Source organism: Protopterus annectens, chromosome 5.part0 (assembly GCF_019279795.1).
Source record: "Protopterus annectens isolate FY-2018-M chromosome 5.part0, PAN1.0, whole genome shotgun sequence".
NCBI lineage: Eukaryota > Metazoa > Chordata > Ceratodontiformes > Protopteridae > Protopterus > Protopterus annectens.
In genome coordinates, this window is record NC_056735.1 from 1,490,391,604 (window position 1) to 1,490,414,532 (window position 22,929).

At 37.9% G+C, this 22,929-nt stretch overlaps 1 protein-coding gene across 11 annotated transcripts in view; it reads right to left on the bottom strand.

The window, feature by feature from the left end:
* Window positions 1–22,929, bottom strand: part of TENM4 (teneurin transmembrane protein 4) — a 4,497,462-nt gene that overhangs the window by 531,622 nt on the left and 3,942,911 nt on the right. For all 11 annotated transcript variants that reach the window (XM_044071318.1, XM_044071319.1, XM_044071323.1 and 8 more), the window contains one exon: window positions 1,526–1,787. In XM_044071318.1, coding sequence (XP_043927253.1) covers window positions 1,526–1,787 — 262 coding nt within the window. The remainder of the gene's footprint in view (window positions 1–1,525; window positions 1,788–22,929) is intronic.

The window sequence follows — 22,929 nt, forward strand, 5'->3', positions numbered from 1 at the left end:
GAAACCCGTATTGAACTGACAATGTCTTGCAGTAGCCAATACCTTTATGTAAAGCTAATGCACTTACTTTACAAATACTACATATGCATTCCACAAATACAAAACATAAAAAGGCAGCACAGCATAAACCACTGAATACAGGCTACATATAGAATTTTAGCAAGACTGTTAGTGGACTCTTCTTTTTGAAAACTACAGCCCAGGCCATCAAGCCAGTAATATTCAGCAACTGTATTCCTTAATGGCTCGGAATTTAGCATTTCATGTAATGCCTTTGCATTCTGTACATTAATTTCCTTCAACAAACCCCAAGTGTTACTGAAGGAAATAATTAGTTGTTGAACATGTCTCCTTTTTAGTGACAACACATGACAATTTTTGTCTTAAAAAAAAAGAACAAAGAGATTTACAACGTTATCTTGACAATTCAGGCATTTAAACAAATTCATCAAGTAGCTTTGATAAGGGTTTATTATAAATGGAAAGCAATAATTTTTAAAACAATCACATACAGCATGGAAAGCAATCATTTTTAAAACAATCACATACGGCATTTCAAAAGTCAAAGGGAATGCTATCCTGTCGGATTTTATTAGATATATGGTAAAGGGAAGCCCAATAATAAAAATGGAGCCAATAAACAGGTTGAAAGCCAGCCATCACAAAGTTGTTACGTACATACTTTTACTGGCAGCTACATGCATAGGAAATAGCACTATATTTTGTAGAATAAACAGCAGCACCTAAATTATTAAAGGACAGTATGAAAGTGGAGCAACAAAGGGTACAATCAAATGGGAAATGACAGCTAAACAAAAAGTGGCAGTGTCTATAAAATGTATAAAAACACAATTTTTCTCCAGTTTAAGAGAACTACACGTTAGTAAAAAGGCTGTCTACATGGAATAAGCTTAACCCGTCATCTTGGGGGTGTGATGACACTATCTGCACCTCCTGTATTCACACCCCTTCAGTGATAAAAAAAAGTCTTGTCATGTAACTAGTTCTATAAACTGATCTCTGTATCTTAAATAATCCACAGACAGTATACATGAGAATATTGTGTCAACTAAACAACATTACAAATTATGTCATTCAAGGGTTCAATGCAAATCAAGAAGCTGGACATAATAATGAATATAACTGGTGTTGTGTACATGCTACTTTTAGCATATGTTAGCTAGGGTTGCAGATGTTTCCCTTTGCACATCATCAGGTTAACAATGTCTTTTTTAATGATATGGTTGTGAAAAAATTACAAATTTTAGGACTTAGAAATGTTACCCGCAAACTAACAATACGTTTAGCATGCTTTTTCTATCAGTAATGCATTGTTTTTTTAAAAGTAAGCAAATAAATATATCAGCTTTCTTTTTTAAAAGTACCATGTGACTGCTTCAAAGGCAACCAACAGTTAAAAAAAATTAAAAGTTGGCGAGTTTATTGCTTAAGTGGGCTCTCACGTAAAATAACTCTGTGGAATACTGGAGACATATAATAAAAGAAAACTTAAAAATTATATTACCTGAATTTCAGGAACAATTGATCCTCTTTCAAAGCAAGAACCTGCAAATGCAGTCAAAGGGCCTGGAGAGACCAAAGGATTGGGACGTGCAAAATTACTGAGGTCACAGCTTGGGATTTCATTTTCCTCTTGCCTCATGATGATGGTCTCCATGACAAAAAAACGGTCCCATGGCAACCACAGAGTATGTTCTTGTGTGATAAATGGAGCACGCTCGAAGCGTAATGTAATGGAAATCCCTCCATTTGTGACAAGATCAAAGCTGTTACATAAAAAAATTAAATGTAACATTACATACAGTTATCTGACAAAAAAGTCTGCAAGATAGCATTTGTAAATTTTCGTTTTATACCAGTCTTCTTCTAGCCACAGCCATCTAACTAGTCATTTCTTGTTTTATGGTGTTCTGAAAAATAAGTATACAAATACAAAACAAGTCATCAAAGCACATGCTTAATAAACACGCAACAGCCATCTTTGTTTAACAGAGTAGTAAGAAAAAATACAGCTGCCTGTAAAATAGCTCTCCAGTCTGGGAAGATGCTCACATCTCTAAAACTGGCTACAAGCAATACAATAAGGAAAGGCAATTCATCCACTAACACACTGTCCCTTGACTGACCACAGGGGGAGTGCTTCATGAAAAAGATGGACACTGTCTGCACTAACGGGTCTATATTAGATCAGCGAATGCTTAAAAAAGCGAACGCTGACTGATCGAACTTAAGTGAATATTTAAAATATCGAAGCAACAGAAACCCAAATTTTTTCCTAGGGAAAGAATTTGGTTGTCCGTTTCTGTTGCTTTGGTATTTTCAGTGCTGTGATGGAAAGCTACGGGTCGGATTCAGGTAAGTGTGCGATTGTGTGGATGTGAGTGTTAGGGTGGGTTAGGTGAGTTAGGGTTAGGGAGCGGGTTAGGTATGTGTGCGATTGTGTGGACGCGAGGGTTAGGGCGGGTTTGGTGAGTTAGGGTTAGGGAGCGGGTGAGGTGAGTGTGTGATAGTGATGGACCTTAGGGTTAGGGTTTGGGTTAAGGTAAGTGGATAGTGGTATGTGTATAGTTTAGTGTAGGATTAGGTGTCAGATTTTAGGTGTATGTGTGTGGATTGCTGTTTGTTTGGTGTGCTTGTGTTGTGTGTATGTGTTTTGGATCAGCAATTTTTTTCCCTAGGAATAAAATCGCTGATCTGACAGTTCGAGATTTTAAGCTTTCACTTACATAAGTTTTATCAATCAGCATTCGCTTATCTAATATAGACCCTGCACTAACATCAGTACATATAGGGAAAGAGAAAAACATACACAAGGCTGTAGGCAGCCAGATAATACTTTTTCAAAATGGATCTATGTGCATTCAAACAGTCTCAATATAACCAGACTTATTCCAAAGCAAAAGAGAAGGACCTACCTCCAGCAGAAATGGATATCAGGTGGTAAGGAGTGGGACTTTTCAATATAAATTAAAGTTTAGCAATGTATTAGTGTAATGAGGTTATGGCACATGAGATATACATTTACTGGGGATTTAAGGGGTTGGGATAATGATTAAGAAGTTTACCTCACAGAGACAAGGTGCAGGTTTGAGTCTCACTAGTGGCTAGGCATGTAATAGTCTGCAAACTGATTGCGTAGTACTTAACTATAAACAAAAAGTGATGCACAAGACAGACACTGTCAACAATGACAGAAACAACGTATTTCACATAAGCATATTAAAAGAGAAATACAGTGCACTAGGCTTACAAAGTCGATACTTCTAATACAGCGAAAATTAAAATATAGAAATCAAACAGTTCCTTGCTTAGCAATTCATTGCCTGTATTTTAATTTGTTTATTTGTATTCTTGCATTAAAAGACAGTCTGACTCACCGAAAGGCTGAATTTCCTTTTCTTTATTTCTGACATCATAGCCTTATTGACCATCTGTACAGATGTCAGATTATGTTAAGACACATCACGGGCTACCAACAAGGTAACATATCAGGGTAACAAGAGTTCCTAACCTTCACTGGGAATGGAGATATTAAGCTAAAAAATGAAAGGCCTGAAGGTCCAGGTGAGACTTTTCAAACTGGTGTAGCAGACGACTCTTGGAAGGTCTCAGTCTAATAGACTTTTGAAGAGGTGAGGTCAAAGCTGGCTAACCATGCATGTCAAGATTGAAATGGGGCAATGATCATTTTCATTTTTGCTTCCTGCAAAAAATTCTGTATCAAAGGAATTACTGAAAAGGCATGCAGGAGACCATGGGGCCACTACTGGACTATTGCAGCCATGTTCTGCTGACCAGGAAGAGAGAGATCAGGGAAAAGAATTCACTGCACTTGACACTAGGCGACCAAGTAAAAAGATCATAATAAGATTCCTCCACTACCACTGACCAGCAGAGGGACCACATGTGAAGCATATATACAGTCAGTCTTCTATAGAGTTAGCTTTCCCAGGTACATTAGCAGCAATCAGAAAATGTCTGGAAGTTACTGGAAGAAATTGCCCAGTTTGAAAGCTTCATAGGTTCATGATATAGGGGACAGAAATGTGTCTTGTACTTCTTGCTGATATATCACACTCCTGTCATACTGTGACAGTGTATTGATATCACTCAGTGAGAAGGTATCTTAGAAGGTCAGTAGCATGAAAAGGACAACCCTTATCTCAACGATGTTAATATGAAGACTGGCTTTGGACTGTGACCATCATCTTGGACCAACTGATGCTGAAAATGCATCTCACCATAAGACAGAAACATTTGCGGTTACTGGTGCTACAGAATCATGAAAAATGGATGGGATGCCAGAGAAAGGTTGGAATCAGACAGCCATCAAGTGAGGTGGGTCCTTCGCAACTTGGGTGTCCTGATTGGAGTTGAGACAGACAATAAGGCTTGGTTACAATGAACTGCCACCGTCTACTGGAAGATTTTCAGATGGACTCTTGCCTGCTGAATCAAAAATACTATAGTTGTAATTAGTCCTGACACTCTAAGGTGCATGGTCACTGTCAGCTAAGAAGACTGATGGTGCTTTACACAATCTGTAGGATGGGAAGAAGTCTCTCCTAAAGAAGATGCATTACGTAAGACAGGAAATGGACTTTCTTTATCAGAGACTTTGTGAAGTTGGCCAAGACATCCAGGGACTGGAAGAACAGCAGTAAGAAATCTCTGGCTATTAGGTTTTGCACTGCTGAATTGGCCAGGAGCCAACTGTCTACATAAGGGGATATATTTACTCTTTGCAACTGCTGATATTTTGTTGCCACTGCCAGACATTCTCTGAGGGCTACATAGTGTCTGAATAACAGTTAACAAAACAGACAATGACTGGCTCCTACCCAAAAGTGGAGAAATGTTCTCAACTCTTAACAAGCTTGATGTGGAGGTATATATCTTGAAGTCCAAAGAACATATCCAATCTCCCTTGAAGAAAAACTGAAGGTTCAACTGCACCTTGACCATCTGGAACATCTGCTTAGGAATTGATTTATGCACTTAGATCACAAATTTTTACAAAAAGAATCTGAAGAAAAAGTTGGAAATCTCTGGTTTGGTGTAACACCATAAATGTCTTTTTTTAAAGCCCTTAACCTCTAGTCTTGCCTCCCTCATCTGACCGTGTACGACTCTGGAAAGAGGATGGGAAGGTGGCTAGGAAGGGGCAAGGAAAGGGACCTTGTAGTCTCTAGAAATGATGCCCAATAACAAATATTTGCATGTGATGACTGACCACACTGGCCAATGGAGGGACAAGTGTCCTGTGATCGGTGCTAGTGTGGATAAGTCAGAAAAGTGTTCAGGGTGACTGCTGTTGCTTCCCCTTAGGTGGAGGGCTGCAGAAAGTACAGTTGTGTACACTTACCATAAATGTAGATGCTCGAGTGTATTCACTGTTGCAGTCATCAAACTTGGGTTATCCTGCCAGGGGTAGCCCTCAGTCGGCCCGAATACCAGAGGCTTAGTATTTCTGCGTCAGTTGCTGTCGCTCCAGGACTGATGTCAGGTTGTCAGTGGTATAAAATCAGGCAGCCGACACCATTACATCAGTTTTTCTTGCCCCAACTGTCAGGAGCACCCAAATAGGGAGCTAGGTTATGGTGGAAGAACACCACCAATATAAAGTAAATACCAAACATTCCTTGTAAGGAGAGAGGAAGAGAGAGAGAGAGAGAGAGAGAGACAAGGGGGATGAAGGGTGGGAAAAAAGGACTGCAACAGTGAATACATTCGAACATCTACATTTATGGTAAGTGTATACAACTGTACTATGTTCTTCGTGTTTCACTGTTGCAGTCATCGCACTTGGCTTTATTCCCAAAGCTGAAGAAAAGGGTGGAGGCAGTCAAGAAGACTGGGGGCAGGCTAGGATGTCTTGCAAGACTGTGGTGGCAAAGCCTGCCCTAGATTTGGAGAAGATAGGCAGGTGGTAATGCTTGGTGAAGGTATGAGCAGAAGTCCATGTGGAATCCTCCAGGATGTCTTTGGTGGGGACCAACTCTGAGAAAAGCTGCAGAGGTGGAGGTTGCCCTGGCAGAATGCCTCTTGATCCCCTTTGGGGGTGGTTTCTCATGTTGTTTGTAGCAGAAATGGATGCAGTGTGCTATCCATTTGGAGATTGTTTGTTTGGATATCGCCTTGCCCTCTGCTCCTGCTGCGAAGCTGACTAGCAATTGGTCAGTAATCTAAGCTGCATGTGCACATCTAGAGAGTGCAGAATCATTTCACCCTTGTTTTATGGGTTAGGGAAAAAGGTGGGCAAATGAAGGGATTGGTTGAGAGCATCACTGGACATCACTTTAGGCATGAAGGATGGGTTAGTCCTCAGGTAGACCCTGTCAGCATGGAAAATGATGAAGGGCTCTACAGCTATGAGTGCTTGAAGCTCTGAAACTCTTCTAGCCGAAGTGATGGCCAGAAGCAATGCTGTTTTCCAAGAGAGAAATTTTACTTCTGTTGAGGCTGCAGGCTCAAAAGTGGGTAGGGTGAGCTTTTCCAACACAAAGTTAAGGTCCCAAGCTGGGGTAGGAGCTCTTCTGGGTGGCCTTAAGTTGTTAGCCCCAGTTAGGAACTGTTTGATGAGAGGGTGTGAGAAGAGATGTGGCTCTGTGCTGTAATAAGCAGATATGGCAGAGGCATGAATTTTAATAGAAAAGAAGGATAGACCCCTGTATAGTAGGTCTACTGGGTAATCCAGGATGAGAGAAAGGGAGGGCTGTGCTGTTTCGGCTCCCTTTGCCTGGATCCAGGTGCAAAACCTTTTCCACTTGTCAGCATAGGATTTTCTAGTGCTGGGGCATCCGGCCTCACGTATAACATCCAGGACTTGCTTGTGTCGAGTATCGGTAATGCGAAGAACTTCCTCGGAAGCCTGTGTCTGCTCAGTGGCTCTGGACCCATCCAAGGTAGTGACATCTGCAGGATCCTTAGTCGAAGAAGAGTCTCATGGCATACCGGACTCCGAAGGGGTCTCGACAGTGGACTACGAATCCACAGAAGTGGGCATCAGGGGCTGCAAAAGCAACTCAATGAGGACCGTAGAACTGACGACTACCTTAACGGAAGCATCGTCGGCAGTTTTGGACCTGTGCGGTCTGTCTCTATCTTTATCCTTACTTTTTTTAGCTACAATAAGGGCCCAATGACGTATAGTTCTGGCGTTGAACAAAGCACAAAAGCAAAAGTGAGGGATGTCGTAGTCTGGGCCTAAACAGATGACGCAGTAAGAATGGAAGTCTCGGTGTAGTATTTGCTTTCTACAGGCAAGACAATTGTTAACTTTTTCTGACATCAGTTAGAGCAAGAAAAAGGATCCCCAATGCGGTACTTAGCTTTAGAAGACTTCAACTTCAATTCGGAAACAAAAACTCAGGTAGGGCCGACCGGCACTTGTGTGAACTAATTCTGCTTTGGGCTCCTCTGCAAGAAAGACTGATGTAATGGTGTCGGCTGCCTGATTTTATACCACTGATGACCTGACATCAGTCTTGGAGCGACAGCAACCAATGCAGAAATACTAAGCCTCTGGTATTCGGGTCGACTGAGGGCTACCCCTGGCAGGATAACCCAAGTGTGATGACTGCAACAGTGAAACATGAAGAACATCTTAAGTTAGGAGGTAATGAAATAAAATTAGTGATGTATAACCAATCTTCAGGAAGCTCTCCAGGAACAGATGGTATTCTTCGGGAAGTTTGGGAAATTAGGAGGGAAGAAAGTGATAAAGACCTGGAAGGTGTTGTTTAACAATATTTTAAAAGGAGGGCAAGCACCAATATCTTGGAAGAAAGCTGTTGTGGCTGTGTTACCTAAAGATGGCAAAGACCCTTCAGACCTAGCTTCATACAGAACCATTTTAATTTTACACCACAGTTATGAAGTGTTTATGTCTATACTAGCTAAAAGAATGACAAAGGTGTTGCCAAAACTGATAGATATGTATTAGTGTGATTTTATAGAAGGAAGGCAACCATTTGACAACAATAATAGAACAATGATGATCCAGAGGGAAGCAGAATATAAAAATATACTTCTGTTATTGGTGGGTCTTGAAACAGAGAAAGCATTTGACACAGTAATCTGGGATTTTATGAGTAGGGAATTGGAAGCATTTGTATTCCCTGATACAATAACAAGATTAACTAGAAGGATAATATGAAGGGTCTTTGGCAAGAATTAAAGTGGTAGTTTTCCTCTCAGATAGGCTGTGTTTGAACAGAGGAAGCAGGCAGGGGCATACATTTCCCCCTTTATTTGCTATACATTTAGAGCAATTAGCAAAGAAAATAATGGACTCAGAAATACAAGCATATAATTAGTAAGGTAATTAAGAAAAGGTTTTATTTACTGATGATATTTTCTACCTGATACATCCAGAAAAGGAGAACTCGGTGTTCTGGAACATTTTGAGACAGTTTCAAGTCTTTTAGGGATATAAAATGAATGAAGACAAAAAGTTTAGAGCCATAAATTATGTACCCACACATGATTTGTTTCAGCAATATCCATATTTATAGGGACATGATAAGATGAAGTTTAGGAATATATATGAAAAATGCTTCTGTTATGGCAGCTAAGGATGTGTGGGAAAAGACTAAACAAAAGTTAATACAAAAACTGAGAAATTAGAAACTATTATTTATGGATATTCATAGTAAAATACAAGCAGTGAAAATGTTTTACTTTCTTTATTGTTGTATATGGGTCAGGCATACTTTTATCAACCTGAGGCGAAGTTGTGGACAATAATTAATAAAGAATTAAAGGAAATTACCTGGGTGGGAAGAAGGGCAAGAGTTAAGTGGGATAACCTGAGCCTTCCAATAGAACAAGGTGGTTAAGGCTTACCTGATCTGAAGGGATATTTTAGAGCTACACAGTTAAGGCTCATATACATAACACAAGTAGAAGTGGAAAGGGCTGATGATATAGTGAGGTGAACGTTCAAGAAACAGAGAGAGAGAGAGAGAGAGAGAGAGAGAGAGTGGGATTTTGGATACAGATCCTTAAGCAGAATAACAATAACCATACAGAATATTATGGGATACTTTACAATACAAAAAATGAGAAGGCAGAGGAAAAGTAGAAAAGAAAATAAGTACAGGAGAAGTTAAAGAAACAGAAACTGAAGGTAGGGGAGTGCCTGTGAAGTGAAGGATCCAGTGTAGAAAATGTAACTCAGAAAGCACAGCAGCAGGATAGAGTAATGGACATCCAATTAAGGATAAACCAGTGGAATGGGAAGCAACTGGTCAGTTGCCATATGAAGATATTTTGAGTCTTCCACAGGAAACCAGTATAAACATTCACTTGAAGCTGGACAGCAAGGGAAGGAACAGGAAACTGGCAACTCTGACACAGTCAATGTTGAGGAGTGATAGGCCAGTGAGTTCCCATATGACAGAGCAACAGATGACACAGGATGAAATTGGAGAGAATGTACCACAGGAAGATGTTATACGACTTTCTACAGAATGCCCGCAGGAAATGGAGAACAAAAAATGTGCCCTCAGTTTAGAAGAAAAAGAGCTAAACGAAGAGTTGCTTTTGATTTAATAGAGATAGACACATTAAGGTCAATGAAAGAAATACACTGCAGAAGGTCAACAAAATACAAAAAGTCAGAAGTTTGATAAAACAAATAAACGCAGTAATTAGGACTGCACACAGAGATCCATGCGCTATAACAGAAGTAAACAGGCTATATTACTGTGCAGCTAAATTAATAACAGATAAAATTCTGCCACAAGAACACAGGGTAGTGAGGGAAAGGAAGGGGAGAAATTGAACACCGTCATGGAAGTATCGAATAGAAAAAACTATAAAGCAATTATCGAATAGAGAAAACTATAAAGCAATGAAGACAAGAAGTGTCACTGTTAGAAGAGTATACAAGAGGGAACAGATCAACAAAAATACTCAGAAAGATAGATGTGATAATATTACAATGGCTCAGGATTTATCATGCACTATCACAAATAATTAACTAAAAATAGCAGCACATGCAGAAAATCTAAAGTACAAAATAAGCAATGTACTGATGAACCAAAAAAGTTTTATAGAGAATTGGAAAACAAGGTAAAAGGAATTGAAAGGCCACCAAAAAAAAGAAGACATAGATACATTTTAGAGAAGTATTTATGAAGATCCCGTGGAACATTACAAAAATGTTAAATGGATAGAAGTAAAAGAAAAAATAAGAACTTGTTTATGTGCGCATCCTGAACAGATAACAACCTGGCTAACAACAGGAAAAACAATGTTCCTACTTAAGAGTGAACCTGCAAGCAAACTAAAAATTATAGACCAATAACTTGCCTTCCGACAACGTATAAACTATACACAGGAATTGATGCCGACAGAATTTATAGTCATTTAGAATACAACTCAATCATTGCAATAGGAAAAAAGGGCAATAAAAGAATGTTGTATGGAACAAAGGATGATTTGTTGGTAAATAAAGCCATAGTAGAGAACTGTAAAAATGGAAAGAATCTAAGTATGGCATGCACTGACTACAAAAAAGCATTTCACAGTATCCCACATTCATGGATAAAAGAGTGCTTAAAATGTATAAGATACATCCTACACTGATAATATACATCACAGAGATCATGAAACAGTAGCAAACCACTTTGCAGTTAAGCCATGATAAAGGACAAATTATTATTCCAGGGATAAAAATCCAAAGAGGATATTCCAGGGTGACTCTCTTTTGCCCTGCCCTTAACCCATTAGGCTGTCTGATTAACAGATTAGGCCATGACTATAACTTGGCTCCTAGAAAACAACATTGTGTAAAGACTTCTCATTTCTCTTTGTTTATGATTTAAAACAGTATAGCTCATCAGACAAGGAACTGAAAGCACAACTGCAAGTAGTCAAAACTTTTTCAGATGATATAAGTATGTAATTTGGTCTTGATACAGGTCTAAAAGCAACCTTTAAAGCAGGAAAGCTGCAGCACCAAGAAAACATCCGTTTGGGACACAAATGTGATATAAAATAACTTGAGCAAGAGGGAGTGTATAAATATTTGGGAATTGATGAAGGATCAGCAATAAAACATGAACAAATGTGAATAAAACTTAGTAAGGAATATTTCAGAAGACTTAAATTAATTCTAAAAACAGAGCTGACATCTAGGAAAAAATTCAAGCTATAAACCAATTTGCTCTTCTTGTCCTAACTTACAGTTTTGGAGTAAATGACTGGCCACAAAAGGTGTTGGATACATTAGATATGAAAACAAGAAGGATGCTTCATGCTCATCATATGATTTATAAAAGATAGTGCATACCGAGATTATATATTCCCCATTCCTATAGAGGTATTGGCCTTCTTGAAACTGATTACATGTATAGATCTGCAAACATGGGAATGCATACATATCTGCTGATCTCACAATACCCAAACACAGTGAAAGTTTTGAAACATGAGGAGACTAAATCCAAGATGACTTCTCTGCTTAGCTTAGTAGAAGCATGTGCCATATTGGCATCAGGTGGGAATGGAAATCAAACCAGAAGTAGATAAAAATCAGGCAGCAACTGAATGTACCAAAAAACAAAATAAAGAATATAAGGTGAAGGATCAGATGAGAAGACAAGAAATGTGGAAAATGCATAAATATAGTTGCAAGTATAGAAAACTCCTGGAAGAACCTCATGTTGATCAGGATCAAATGCAGAAATGGTTAAGGAGGGACTAATTAAAACAAAAGATGAAAGATTAATATTGGCAGCTCAAGACAGTTGGCTACATACACGTTGGTTTAGAAAATCCATTGAACAAGTGGGAGAAACAGACAAATGTAGGTTTTGCAAAACAGAATTGGAAACAGTTGCACACCTTGTTGCTGCTTGTGACATACTAATGGCAGAAGGACTGTATACTGAAAGGCATAATAATGTAGCAAGACTGTTGTACTGAGGATTGTGCCAACATTATGGTATGGAAGTGGCTGTAGAAAACTGGAAACATGAGCCACAAAGGCATCACAGAAAATGATGGTCTACATCACATGGGATCACCCATTACCAACAGTTCAAAAGATAGATATGAGAAAATCAGATATAGTGGTCCATGAAAAGAAGACAAAAGTAGCACTGATCATTGAAATCGCTACACCCAGTGACTACAGTGTCTTGCATACAGAGAGACACAAAGTCATAAAATATCAGGATTTGCAGGCAGAAATGAGAGTGATGTGGAAGAAAGGTATCCAGACAGTTCCAATAGTAGTAGGAGCAACAGGACCACTTGGATATGTTACCAATACATGTAACTCCATACAAATTGCAGGAAGAGTCTTTATTGGGCAAATTGTGGGTGCTGCGAAGAGCAATTTTGGCTAACATCAAAGACTGAAACAATACTAATTTCATGAACTTTAATCGTACTTTGACTTGGGAATGGGGCCCATTCCCGTCATGGTACTAGAAACCCAAAAGACTTGGAGAAATTAAAAAAGGAATATTCTATTCATAAAGCAGCAGAAAGTATTCTAAGAACTAAGCCAATACAAGAATGCAGAAAGGAGATTTTGCCAGTAGGGATGACTACAAGTAGGGGTACAGAAAATAGGCAAGAGGGGGCTGGAATTTAATAGAGAAAGCTGGCAAAGGAACCAAGACATTGGGAGCAAATAACTCTAGCAGGTAAAGTAACAGAGTGGGAAGATGAGGCCAAGAAGACATTTGGATTGCAGACTAGAGGCTGCCTTCCCTACCAGGGCTTCATCTCAGAGTACAGGCAAACAGAAAATGATAGGGGAATTTTAAGTCAAAGACCTGCTGTGGTAGAGTTTTTACTTGAATCTAGAACAGAAGCAGCTGTTAAACAATGAATAATTAGTAGGTCATATAAAATATTGCACAATAACTGAAAGAATCAATCAGAGGATATTAGAAAAGATTGGGAAGAAAGACTAGAAAAGCAATTTATAATAAAAAAGGGAAACATATGTATGGCTCCCAAGTATGCAACCAAATCTGGAACATTTAGGATCTTTATTTGGAAGCATTTGCATGGGTATTTTTATACCCCAAGCAGACTTCGGGTAACTGGGAACATATGTTTTGGGAGTGTAATGAGTTGGCAGATAAAAATTTTTAATATGCAGTACTGATGAACTCATAGTATTTCAACTGTGCTTTACCATACTGAATTATTCTTTGTATTACTTCGTTTTTGACACGTGTACTGAGGTCACGTGACTGCTCTCAAACTTTGACTTCTTAATGCGTTGTAGATAATGCCCACAGTACCTGTATGAACTAAGATGATGTGACATCTTATAGTTTGTCGAAATGTAAACACTGTTAATTGACACTGCTTGGTTATGGAGTGGAGTTTTGAAAATCTGGTCACTTTGGCATTTGGGCAGCTTTACAGTGAGTAATCTTTACGTGCAGTGTTTTGCCACCTTAAGTGAGCAGGATACATTGGTGTTTCATGAATTTCAAAATTTTCTGGTATAAACTGACTACCAAAGTAAAGCTCAGGCGCAAGTTAATAAAAACTGGGTGTCTCTACTCTTACTCTGTATTTATATGTAAGGTTTATATTTTACGTACATTAAAAGGATTTTCTTAGACGATTTATTGCCAGCAGCTTATGTACACAGTAGGATAAAAAAGCAGTTTTCTAATACATCTCAATTCTACAGCTGTCATGAGCCATGAAACTTACAGTTAGATACTTCTTTTTACAGTTTTTATCCCCGATGCTTTCCAACCAAAAGGACCCTGTCTTGGTCTACTGGTCCATTCTTTCCCCCATCACTATGGTAAAGGCCAACTGAGAGGGGCTATCGCTAAAGTAACAATCAGGGGTGATTTAAATTTTCTATCATTACTATGCATGCTCAGCTACAAGGGGGAGTGTGAAGGGCTGTCTCTGTTGACCATCCCTGAAGCAAGATAAGTGTTTTGTCTGGTCTCTACAGGAGCAAAGGTGCAACTCCTATGTGCTTCCAAGCATCCACATTCCTCCACTCCCCCTAGGAGAGGTGAGCAGGTTAAGCTCCTTCATTCTTCTCAGTCTCCTCCTGGCTCCTCCTCCAGTGCCAGTGGTCGCTAATTGACCTCTGGTCACCTGGGTTACAGTCAGGTCTCCATCCATTGTTGCCACAGAACCAGGTGTCTTGATCAAGATACTTTGGAAGTTGCTTTGGTGTAAACACTAAAATAAAAGTTGGCTAACTGACTGTACTACTACCTAGAATTAATAAGACGGCATGAAGGCATTTTATCTCGATTTGTAGGAAGGGTGACAGTGAGTCTGTGTATGTATTATTTCTGACACACATACTATTCAAAATTCCTTAAAGAACCCAGTCAGGGATAAGTGGTTTACTGTACTGTTTCTGCAGATGCCATCAAATTAGAAATAGTAGCTTAGAATTATAATATAGAGAGCAGGGTGATCTAGCAGGATCCAAATAAAATAGAAGTACGAATGAGCATTCAGCAGAAGACATTTCATGCAAAAAAATGCAAAGTAATGTACTATAGAGGGAAGAAACTGAAGCATATTTTCTACTTATGGTGTAATATGTATATGTTGCAGGAAAAAGCTCCTTGTGGGGTACTTAGCCGCTAGAGTCACATACGTTAGCTGAGGGAAGTCACAAGGGTGACATTAAGAAGGTGAATTTCAACAGAATGGAAGTCATTATGATGTTTTACAGGCCCAACCAGAACTCAACTCTGAAAAAGCAATCACTTGCAGAGTATATGCCAGAAGAGAATGTGAATTTGAAATAGGTTCAACAGAGGTCAAAGGATCAACATGCTTGTGACCCTCCTGTAAACAACAAAAATGCCTTTGTTGCAACAGCACAGAAAGTAAAGGATGTTGCAGCACAGAGGTGAAAAACCCAAGTTCAAAGGCAAAAAAAAGGTTTTGGTGTTTTTTCACCTCTGTGCCAGAGTGTCCTATGCAACTGTAATGAAGATAAATAAAGTGTGGAAATATACTTTGAACTGGCATCCTCATTATTTTAATATTGCATTCTTTGGTGCTGGATTTTGCTGGACTACACTGACATTCACGAGAAGGCAACCAAGACTGTTACTGACACAGAGGGAAGGTGAGACCTCAGGAAAACCACTACTGGAGTTGCTCAAGGGGGCTAGCAATGTGCACCTCATCATCATAGGTTGGTACTAAGCTAACTGCTTTTGTGAGCCATTTTAAGCCTAGCCAATTATCCCTTGTGAGACTCAAACCCTGCACCTTGTGTTTGTAAGGCAAACAACTTAACCATTAGGCCACTCTCCCACCCCTTTAGGCCACTCTCCCACCCCTTTATCCCTTTATCCCACCCCACACCTCATTGCACAGGAGCAGCAGGCTTGACCTTAAGACAATCCTTACATACGTGAAGGGTTTAAACAGAAACTGTCAGGGGACAGCTCTTTAGAGTCAAAAGGTCTGAAGTTCACATAGGACTCTGCGTCACAATTTGAGGTCGTCATATAGAACAGATTACTACTGCTGACAGAGGCATCAGACTCAAGGGAGAGTTTCAACATTACTTGGGACTGCTTTACTGGCATGTGTCAAACTGGAAGTCCTGAGAATGGAACACAGAAAACATCATCTGTTCAGAAAGTAAGGCAATATATGAAGGCAAAGGCAGAGAGACAATTGAAAAATAATGGAACTTATTTTACAGCTGCCATTTCTTTTCTGGGCTCTAGGTGATAGTCACTATTACTGTGACACCCCAACACTGTGTACAGAATGGAGAAAGGCACTGATGCTGAAGCAGATTCTTTGATATATGCTGCTGATTTTTAAAATGCAGATGATTTAAAAATATCCTGTCTATGTAATAAATACACAAGGAAAACATCAGGGTACAGGGGGCTGGATGACTTTAAACACATTAAAAGCATACAGCTGTTGTTCTTCTGTACAGATGGTTGGTAAGATCACACCTACAGTACTACATAAAGATTTCCAGACTACACTTTTGCAATGAGGTTAATAGAATATGTGCTGCAGGAAATGGCAATAAAATGGTAAAAGGTCTATACAAGATCTATACCAGAAGGCTTCAAAAGAAAGGCAAAGACAGTTTTATATATATATATATATATATATATATATATATATATATATATATATATATATATACATATGCACACATACATACATAAACACACACACACACAGGCACAATATATATATATATATATATATATATATATATATATATATATATATATATATATATATATATATATATAAATACAGGTCTATGATCAGCCACTGAACAGAAAAAACGCCAAATAGCATTACATCGAAAATGCCATTCAGCAAAACTCCTAATGTGGGGGGCTACACAGAATGCAGGAACTACAAACTTTGCACAACATATAAAAACAAGCAGACCTGGAGGGCTAAACAGGCCTTATACTCCAAAATTACTGCATTTCTGTGTAAATATTAATAATCACTTCAAAAATTAAATAACAATTACCATCATAAAATTTGATAAGCAAACATTAATAAGTTTACTGCTTCAAGCAGATACTTCTTTGCTATGGAACATAATGAAAACATTTAGCTAATTGCATTCTAAGTTCTATTTTACTAAGAATCTTTTTAACTGCAGGAGACCCATTAGGCACAACTATATTTTTTTCGGCAAAGGTGAATTGGGATTTTGTACAGTTGCTCTTTTTTTAACCATAATTGAGTTGTCAGTTACAGTTACATGCAGAACAACATCTAGGTAGCTGGTGTTCACTTTATTCTTCCATTAAGCACCACTGTTTACCAGACATCTTCATTCTTCTAAACCAGTAGTAAGTAAGTTGTACATAGAGGATTATGATTGGGTGTTTGAACATAACCAGTTTATTGTGTGTCCGACCTCAGGGAATTCACCTCGAGAGTAAGAGGGTTGTGATTGTAGACTCAATCATAATTCTTTGTACTGATTGTATCTTTACCTGTACCGTATGCATCTTCAGAACAAAATAAAAAAAAAGAAAAGAAAGAAAGAGAAAGTGTAGAAATGTAAAGTGTTTTATCAGCTTTAAAACTTGGCAAAATGGCTCCGTTTTGAAATGTCAGCACAAGCCAAAAAAAAAAAAAAGACTGGAAGCACACAAAAAGAGCACATTTTGAAAATCATTCTTCTCCATAAGCCCCCAACCCCCTTCCCCCTGAACTTATGTAAACCAACTCCAAGACTGTCATACCTCGGAGAAAAGGGAATATTCAAAGAATTAGTATATGTAAGTCTGTTCTTTCAGCCATTCAGTCTCCATATTTCAGCACTTGCTCTAGCACGTCCCGACATTTCAAATGGTTACCTGTCAAAACATTTAGTGGACAGTGTCAAAATACAGAAGCATGCCTCTCACCTTCTTTGATAGAGAGTTCCGGACAAACCCAAAAATAATGGGGAGGAGACGGATCCAAATGTCTCTCTGTTGAAATGTTAGGACTTGCAATACTGAGCATCTAAACACTGAAAAAAAGAACCTAAAATACAATCTTCTTTAAACTTGTTTGCACAAAGGGCAAGCCCTCCTGCACCCCCAAACTTAAATATATATATATATGGAGAGGGGGGGGGGAGACCAACTCTGAGACAACCATAAATCGGAGAAAAGGGAATATTCCATGGAATGGCAATTTCAGACTTAATATATTAAGTCCAGACTTTTGGTCATTCAGTTCCACATGCTAGGACTTAACATTCCAAATCACTGTCAACAAAACCAGGGACAATTAATATTGCTCCAATTCACTTAAAAAGTTAACAGACTTTGCATCATCATAAATTTTCTGAATCTATAAGAATTATAACACTCTAATATCTGATATTAGTGACTGACTAATCGAAATTGCTTTACCAGAAAATAAAAACAATATGAGGGATGGGGCAAGAATATTAGGTAGGGGCAGCTGAGAGGAACATTAAGCAGAAACAAAATTATTTTCTGGCAGAAGGTAAAGAATGTTTTAAAAGCTGTTATGCACTTCTGCCACACTTTCTGTTTATAAGTGTAAGATAGTGAAGATCTAACAGCATTAAAGAGCTGCTTTAATTTTTGATGCTGCTCTTTGCTGGTTGACAGTGTCAGCTGTTAGCCACTAGCACAAGAAAGAATACTTGTGTAAGAGCTTACCATAACCATAAAACGAGTAGCTTGCTCTGTTTGTAGGTTAAACGCTGGGGTAAACAGAGTAAAAATAAATCAATAAAATAGTTAGAAACCCCAGGGTAGGCAGGTCCAAATCCTTCTGTAATGCAGTCCAACAAATGAATCAAAACAGTTAGGTAAAATACCAATAAACTGTTTAATAAATAAAAAGATGAGCGCTTTCGCTACACAGCTTCTTCAGATCTATGACAGTTTTCCTTTGAAAATGCAGAGCCTATATACCTTCTGTTGTTAATTAATAGTAATTACTCTTCTGTTCTTAAAGAAACATCCTTGTCAGCATTGAATTACCAATGCTCATGCAGGGTGTAAATATATATAGTACAAAAAATAGCTGCATACATTTCAAAGCTTATAATACAAGCAAAAAATGCAGACAAAGAACATATATAGAAATGCAAAAATATAATTGTATAAAAAACAGCATTTAAACTTCTTAAAAAATAATACAAGTCTATGTACCTTCTATTATGAAAAAATAAATAATAATAATAATAGTAACACTTCTAAGTTTAGAAAACATCTTAGCCTTGAGTCTAAAATACTCATGTGGAAAATCTGTATGTAATGAGTAACCACATGTCTATCTAAACTTGAAGCATAAACAAGGAGAATGAAAAATGTATATATATAAATGTAATATAGACAGTATCACTAAAAATATATAAAAAGGCTTATAAAAATTACAGCGGCTAGTATCAATCATACACACATGGTACACTGTATATAGAGCCACTAGACAAATATATATATATGCATATTGAAAAATGCATTTTGTTTCAATGTTGCATCTAAAATGTCAATATGTATGTGTATTCATATCTAAGAAGATTCTCTACACTATTATACTGTGAACATTGCTCATATTGTAAATATCCACAAAAATAAATATACTCAAAAAGAGTATATGCAAATGCAGTAATGGATCTATACTATAAAACTCTTCAGCTAAAAACATAATGGAATATACCCCTCTCTATATATAAATATATGCCTCTCTCTACTTGGGGATATATATGAAGCTGTGTTTTATCTTATATTTTTTTCCACATGAGTATTTTAGACTCAAGGCTAAGATGTTTTCTAAACTTAGAAGTGTTACTATTATTATTATTATTTATTTTTTCATAATAGAAGGTACATAGACTTGTATTATTTTTTAAGAAGTTTAAATGCTGTTTTTTATACAATTATATTTTTGCATTTCTATATATGTTCTTTGTCTGCATTTTTTGCTTGTATTATAAGCTTTGAAATGTATGCAGCTATTTTTTGTACTATATATATTTACACCCTGCATGAGCATTGGTAATTCAATGCTGACAAGGATGTTTCTTTAAGAACAGAAGAGTAATTACTATTAATTAACAACAGAAGGTATATAGGCTCTGCATTTTCAAAGGAAAACTGTCATAGATCTGAAGAAGCTGTGTAGCGAAAGCGCTCATCTTTTTATTTATTAAACAGTTTACTGGTATTTTACCTAACTGTTTTGATTCATTTGTTGGACTGCATTACAGAAGGATTTGGACCTGCCTACCCTGGGGTTTCTAACTATTTTATTGATTTATTTTTACTCTGTTTACCCCAGCGTTTAACCTACAAACAGAGCAAGCTACTCGTTTTATTTGTTATACTTTTTTACGGACTCTGTGAGTAGGGGCAGGCATTTTGTGCTTTAAAGACTTTCTACATCTTTTGCATACTTTGGTATATTTTTCCAGCACGGATGGCAGACATAGAGCTTGATTATGTCCCCAGAGATGAACATCGTGGGAACAGGGCACCGCGTGATGACATCATCGTGAGGAGGTTTCAAAACTACCTCAAAGGAAACGCTCAGCCCTCCTGGTTCCTTGACACCGAGCTAGAGCGAGCGGATGTTTCAGGGCAGAGCTTTGATTCAAGCAAACTTTACATGATGCTAGAAAGCATTGAGAAGAGCTTCATCAAACTTAAGAGGCTACAAGTGCAAAGAGTGCACTTTCAATTATGCTTGGACCGCAATATTATACCCAGGGGCTTGCGCGTTTTTACAATGCCTAGCCAAGGCAGGGATTATCCAGAACTCTTGGCGCAATGGCAACGCTTGAATATGGAGGTGAGTCAGAAGTACTTAAGACTGTTAATTGACTTTTTTAAGCCCGAAGAAGCTACTTTAACTGAGGAAGTTGAAAATAAACAGCGCCAGCTATTTAATGATTTTCCTTTGGATATTGTTTGTCCTCTATTTGACAATATGTTAGATAGTGTCTCTGCATTTGAAAGGAAACTATATCAGCAGAAACGGCACAAAGTCATTAGGGACACTAATGACTTTAGAAATGGCCAGGTCTTTATGTGGCCCTGGTTTAATCCGAAAGCCACAATTGGGACAGTTAATGAGAACATGAGTGGTGCTACACGAGAAACTGTGCATGATAAACCAACTAATAGAAGTGGTGGGAATAAAGTTAATATTCATGGACTTAGAGCACAAGTGGATTTTCCAACTTTAAATAATTTAAACAATGAAAATGAAAGGGTTGTACATTTGGATTCAACCAGAAATACTCAAACTGGTATACTTGACAGTAATGTTGGAGTTGTAAATGTTTTAAACAATGACAACTGTAATGATTCTGTTGACGTCATACATATAGTACATTCTACTGTTGACAATAATACTAACCTATATCCAGAAGTTAGGATAGCTAATGATATAATTAAATCAACAGAGGATGGGCCTGAGCATAAACGTCCTGATGGACCGGTAGTTAGGCCTAAACAAATGGCCTCAAATTTGACCCTCAATTCCAGTATGCCCCATCAGTTGGTTTTTCCACTACCGGTGAGAGCAGAAAACAACAAGTTCCGCTCTCGCTCAGTAAGCAGAGGGAGGCAGAAGAGAAAGTTATCAGAGGAATACACTCCACAGAAAACATTGAGGACAATGTGGGTGGACAAACATTAGTGCATAATATGTCGCACACCATTTTAACTGAAGATGACCTAAGATTATTGAAAAAAGGGTTGAATTTTATTCCAAGGAGTAAAAGCAATATGGTAGATACAATCATGGACGTTAGACTATTTTGTAGAAACATAATGCTGAAATATATACACAAAGATGACATTCAGACAATTTCTGACCATAACTTTAGATTTAAGAACTTGAGTGAATTTACACCCACTAACCACCCTTTAATAGAAGCATATATGAAACTTACAGAGGGTGATCTATATGACTATTATGAAAATAGGGCACCCAATAAACAACATTTTAGAAATGATAATCTCACGTATGGTGAAAGAGTTAGTCTAAAGAAACTGCAAAGTGATGGCAATATATCTATTAGACCAGCTGATAAGGGAGGGAAAATAGTAGTTATGGATGCAACTGACTATAAAGAACGTATGGCCACAATGCTATGTGACGACTTTTATGCTATGGTCAGTAGGCAGGATGTCGATAATACCATTGAAAGTGTACATAATACCATCATGGACATATATTTGGGGCATTTGATTGACAAAGATACGTATGATTTTCTCATAGTCTCTCACCCTATCATACCTACCATTAATGGCCTCCCGAAAATACATAAGGATCCATCAAACCCTCCCCTGAGACCTATAGTGTCAGGACGCAATTGGGTAACAGAACATTTATCTGTATATGTGGAAAAACATCTGAGATATGTCCTGAACAACAATAATACGGTTTTGAAGGACTCCAGGCAGTTCTTACTTGATTTATACACCTGCATTAAGGATTTAACAGTCAATATGGACTACATTTTTGTAACATTTGATATTCAATCCTTATTTACAATGATCCCAAATGATCTGGGAGTCATGTATGTCACTGAATATATGCGTAGTCACAGAGACTATTCAACCGTTAAGATTGACTTGATTACCTGTTTTTTGGAGTTAATATTAGAGAACAACTTGTCCATGTTTAATGAGCATATATATAGACAGAGAGATGGCGTAGCTATGGGCACACCTTGTGCCAATAGCTACGCCAACATGTTCTTAGCTCATTGGGAGGAGCAATATTTATTTAAGGTAGACCTGTTTACAAAACATGTTATTTTCTATCGACGTTTCGTCGATGATTTGTTTATCCTATGGAAAGGTACAGCTGAACAATTAGAATTATTCTTTACGACCTTAAATAATCTTACCACATGTCTTAAATTCACAAAGAATTATTCTCAGCACAGGATAGAGTTCCTTGATATGTACATTGAAAGACTTGATAATAACATCATTAACACGGGGGTCTTTCGGAAAAGTTGTTATAGTAACAACTTACTATATAGATCAAGTATGCACCCCCCCGCACGTCTTTAGAAACATCATGAGAGGCCAGGCCATCAGGGCATCTAGACTCAACCCTATGGAACATTGCTTTGACATTGAACTATCTAATCTGAATGATAGGTTAATACAACGAGGTTACAGTAGGAATGAAGTTAGTAGGCATCTGAAGGATGCAACAGATCTAAGACTTACTAGAGGTTTACCTTACTTTGGGCCACAAGAACGCCCAGTTGAACAGGAATTAAATATTGTGACACCACAAACCATTAAATTTACCACACAGTTTACATCAGATAATTTACAACTGAGAGAAATAATGCATAAACATTGGGACATATTGTTGGTTGATGATGATCTTAAAGCGATAGTGGGCAACTATCCAAAGTTTTTATACAAAAATAAAAAG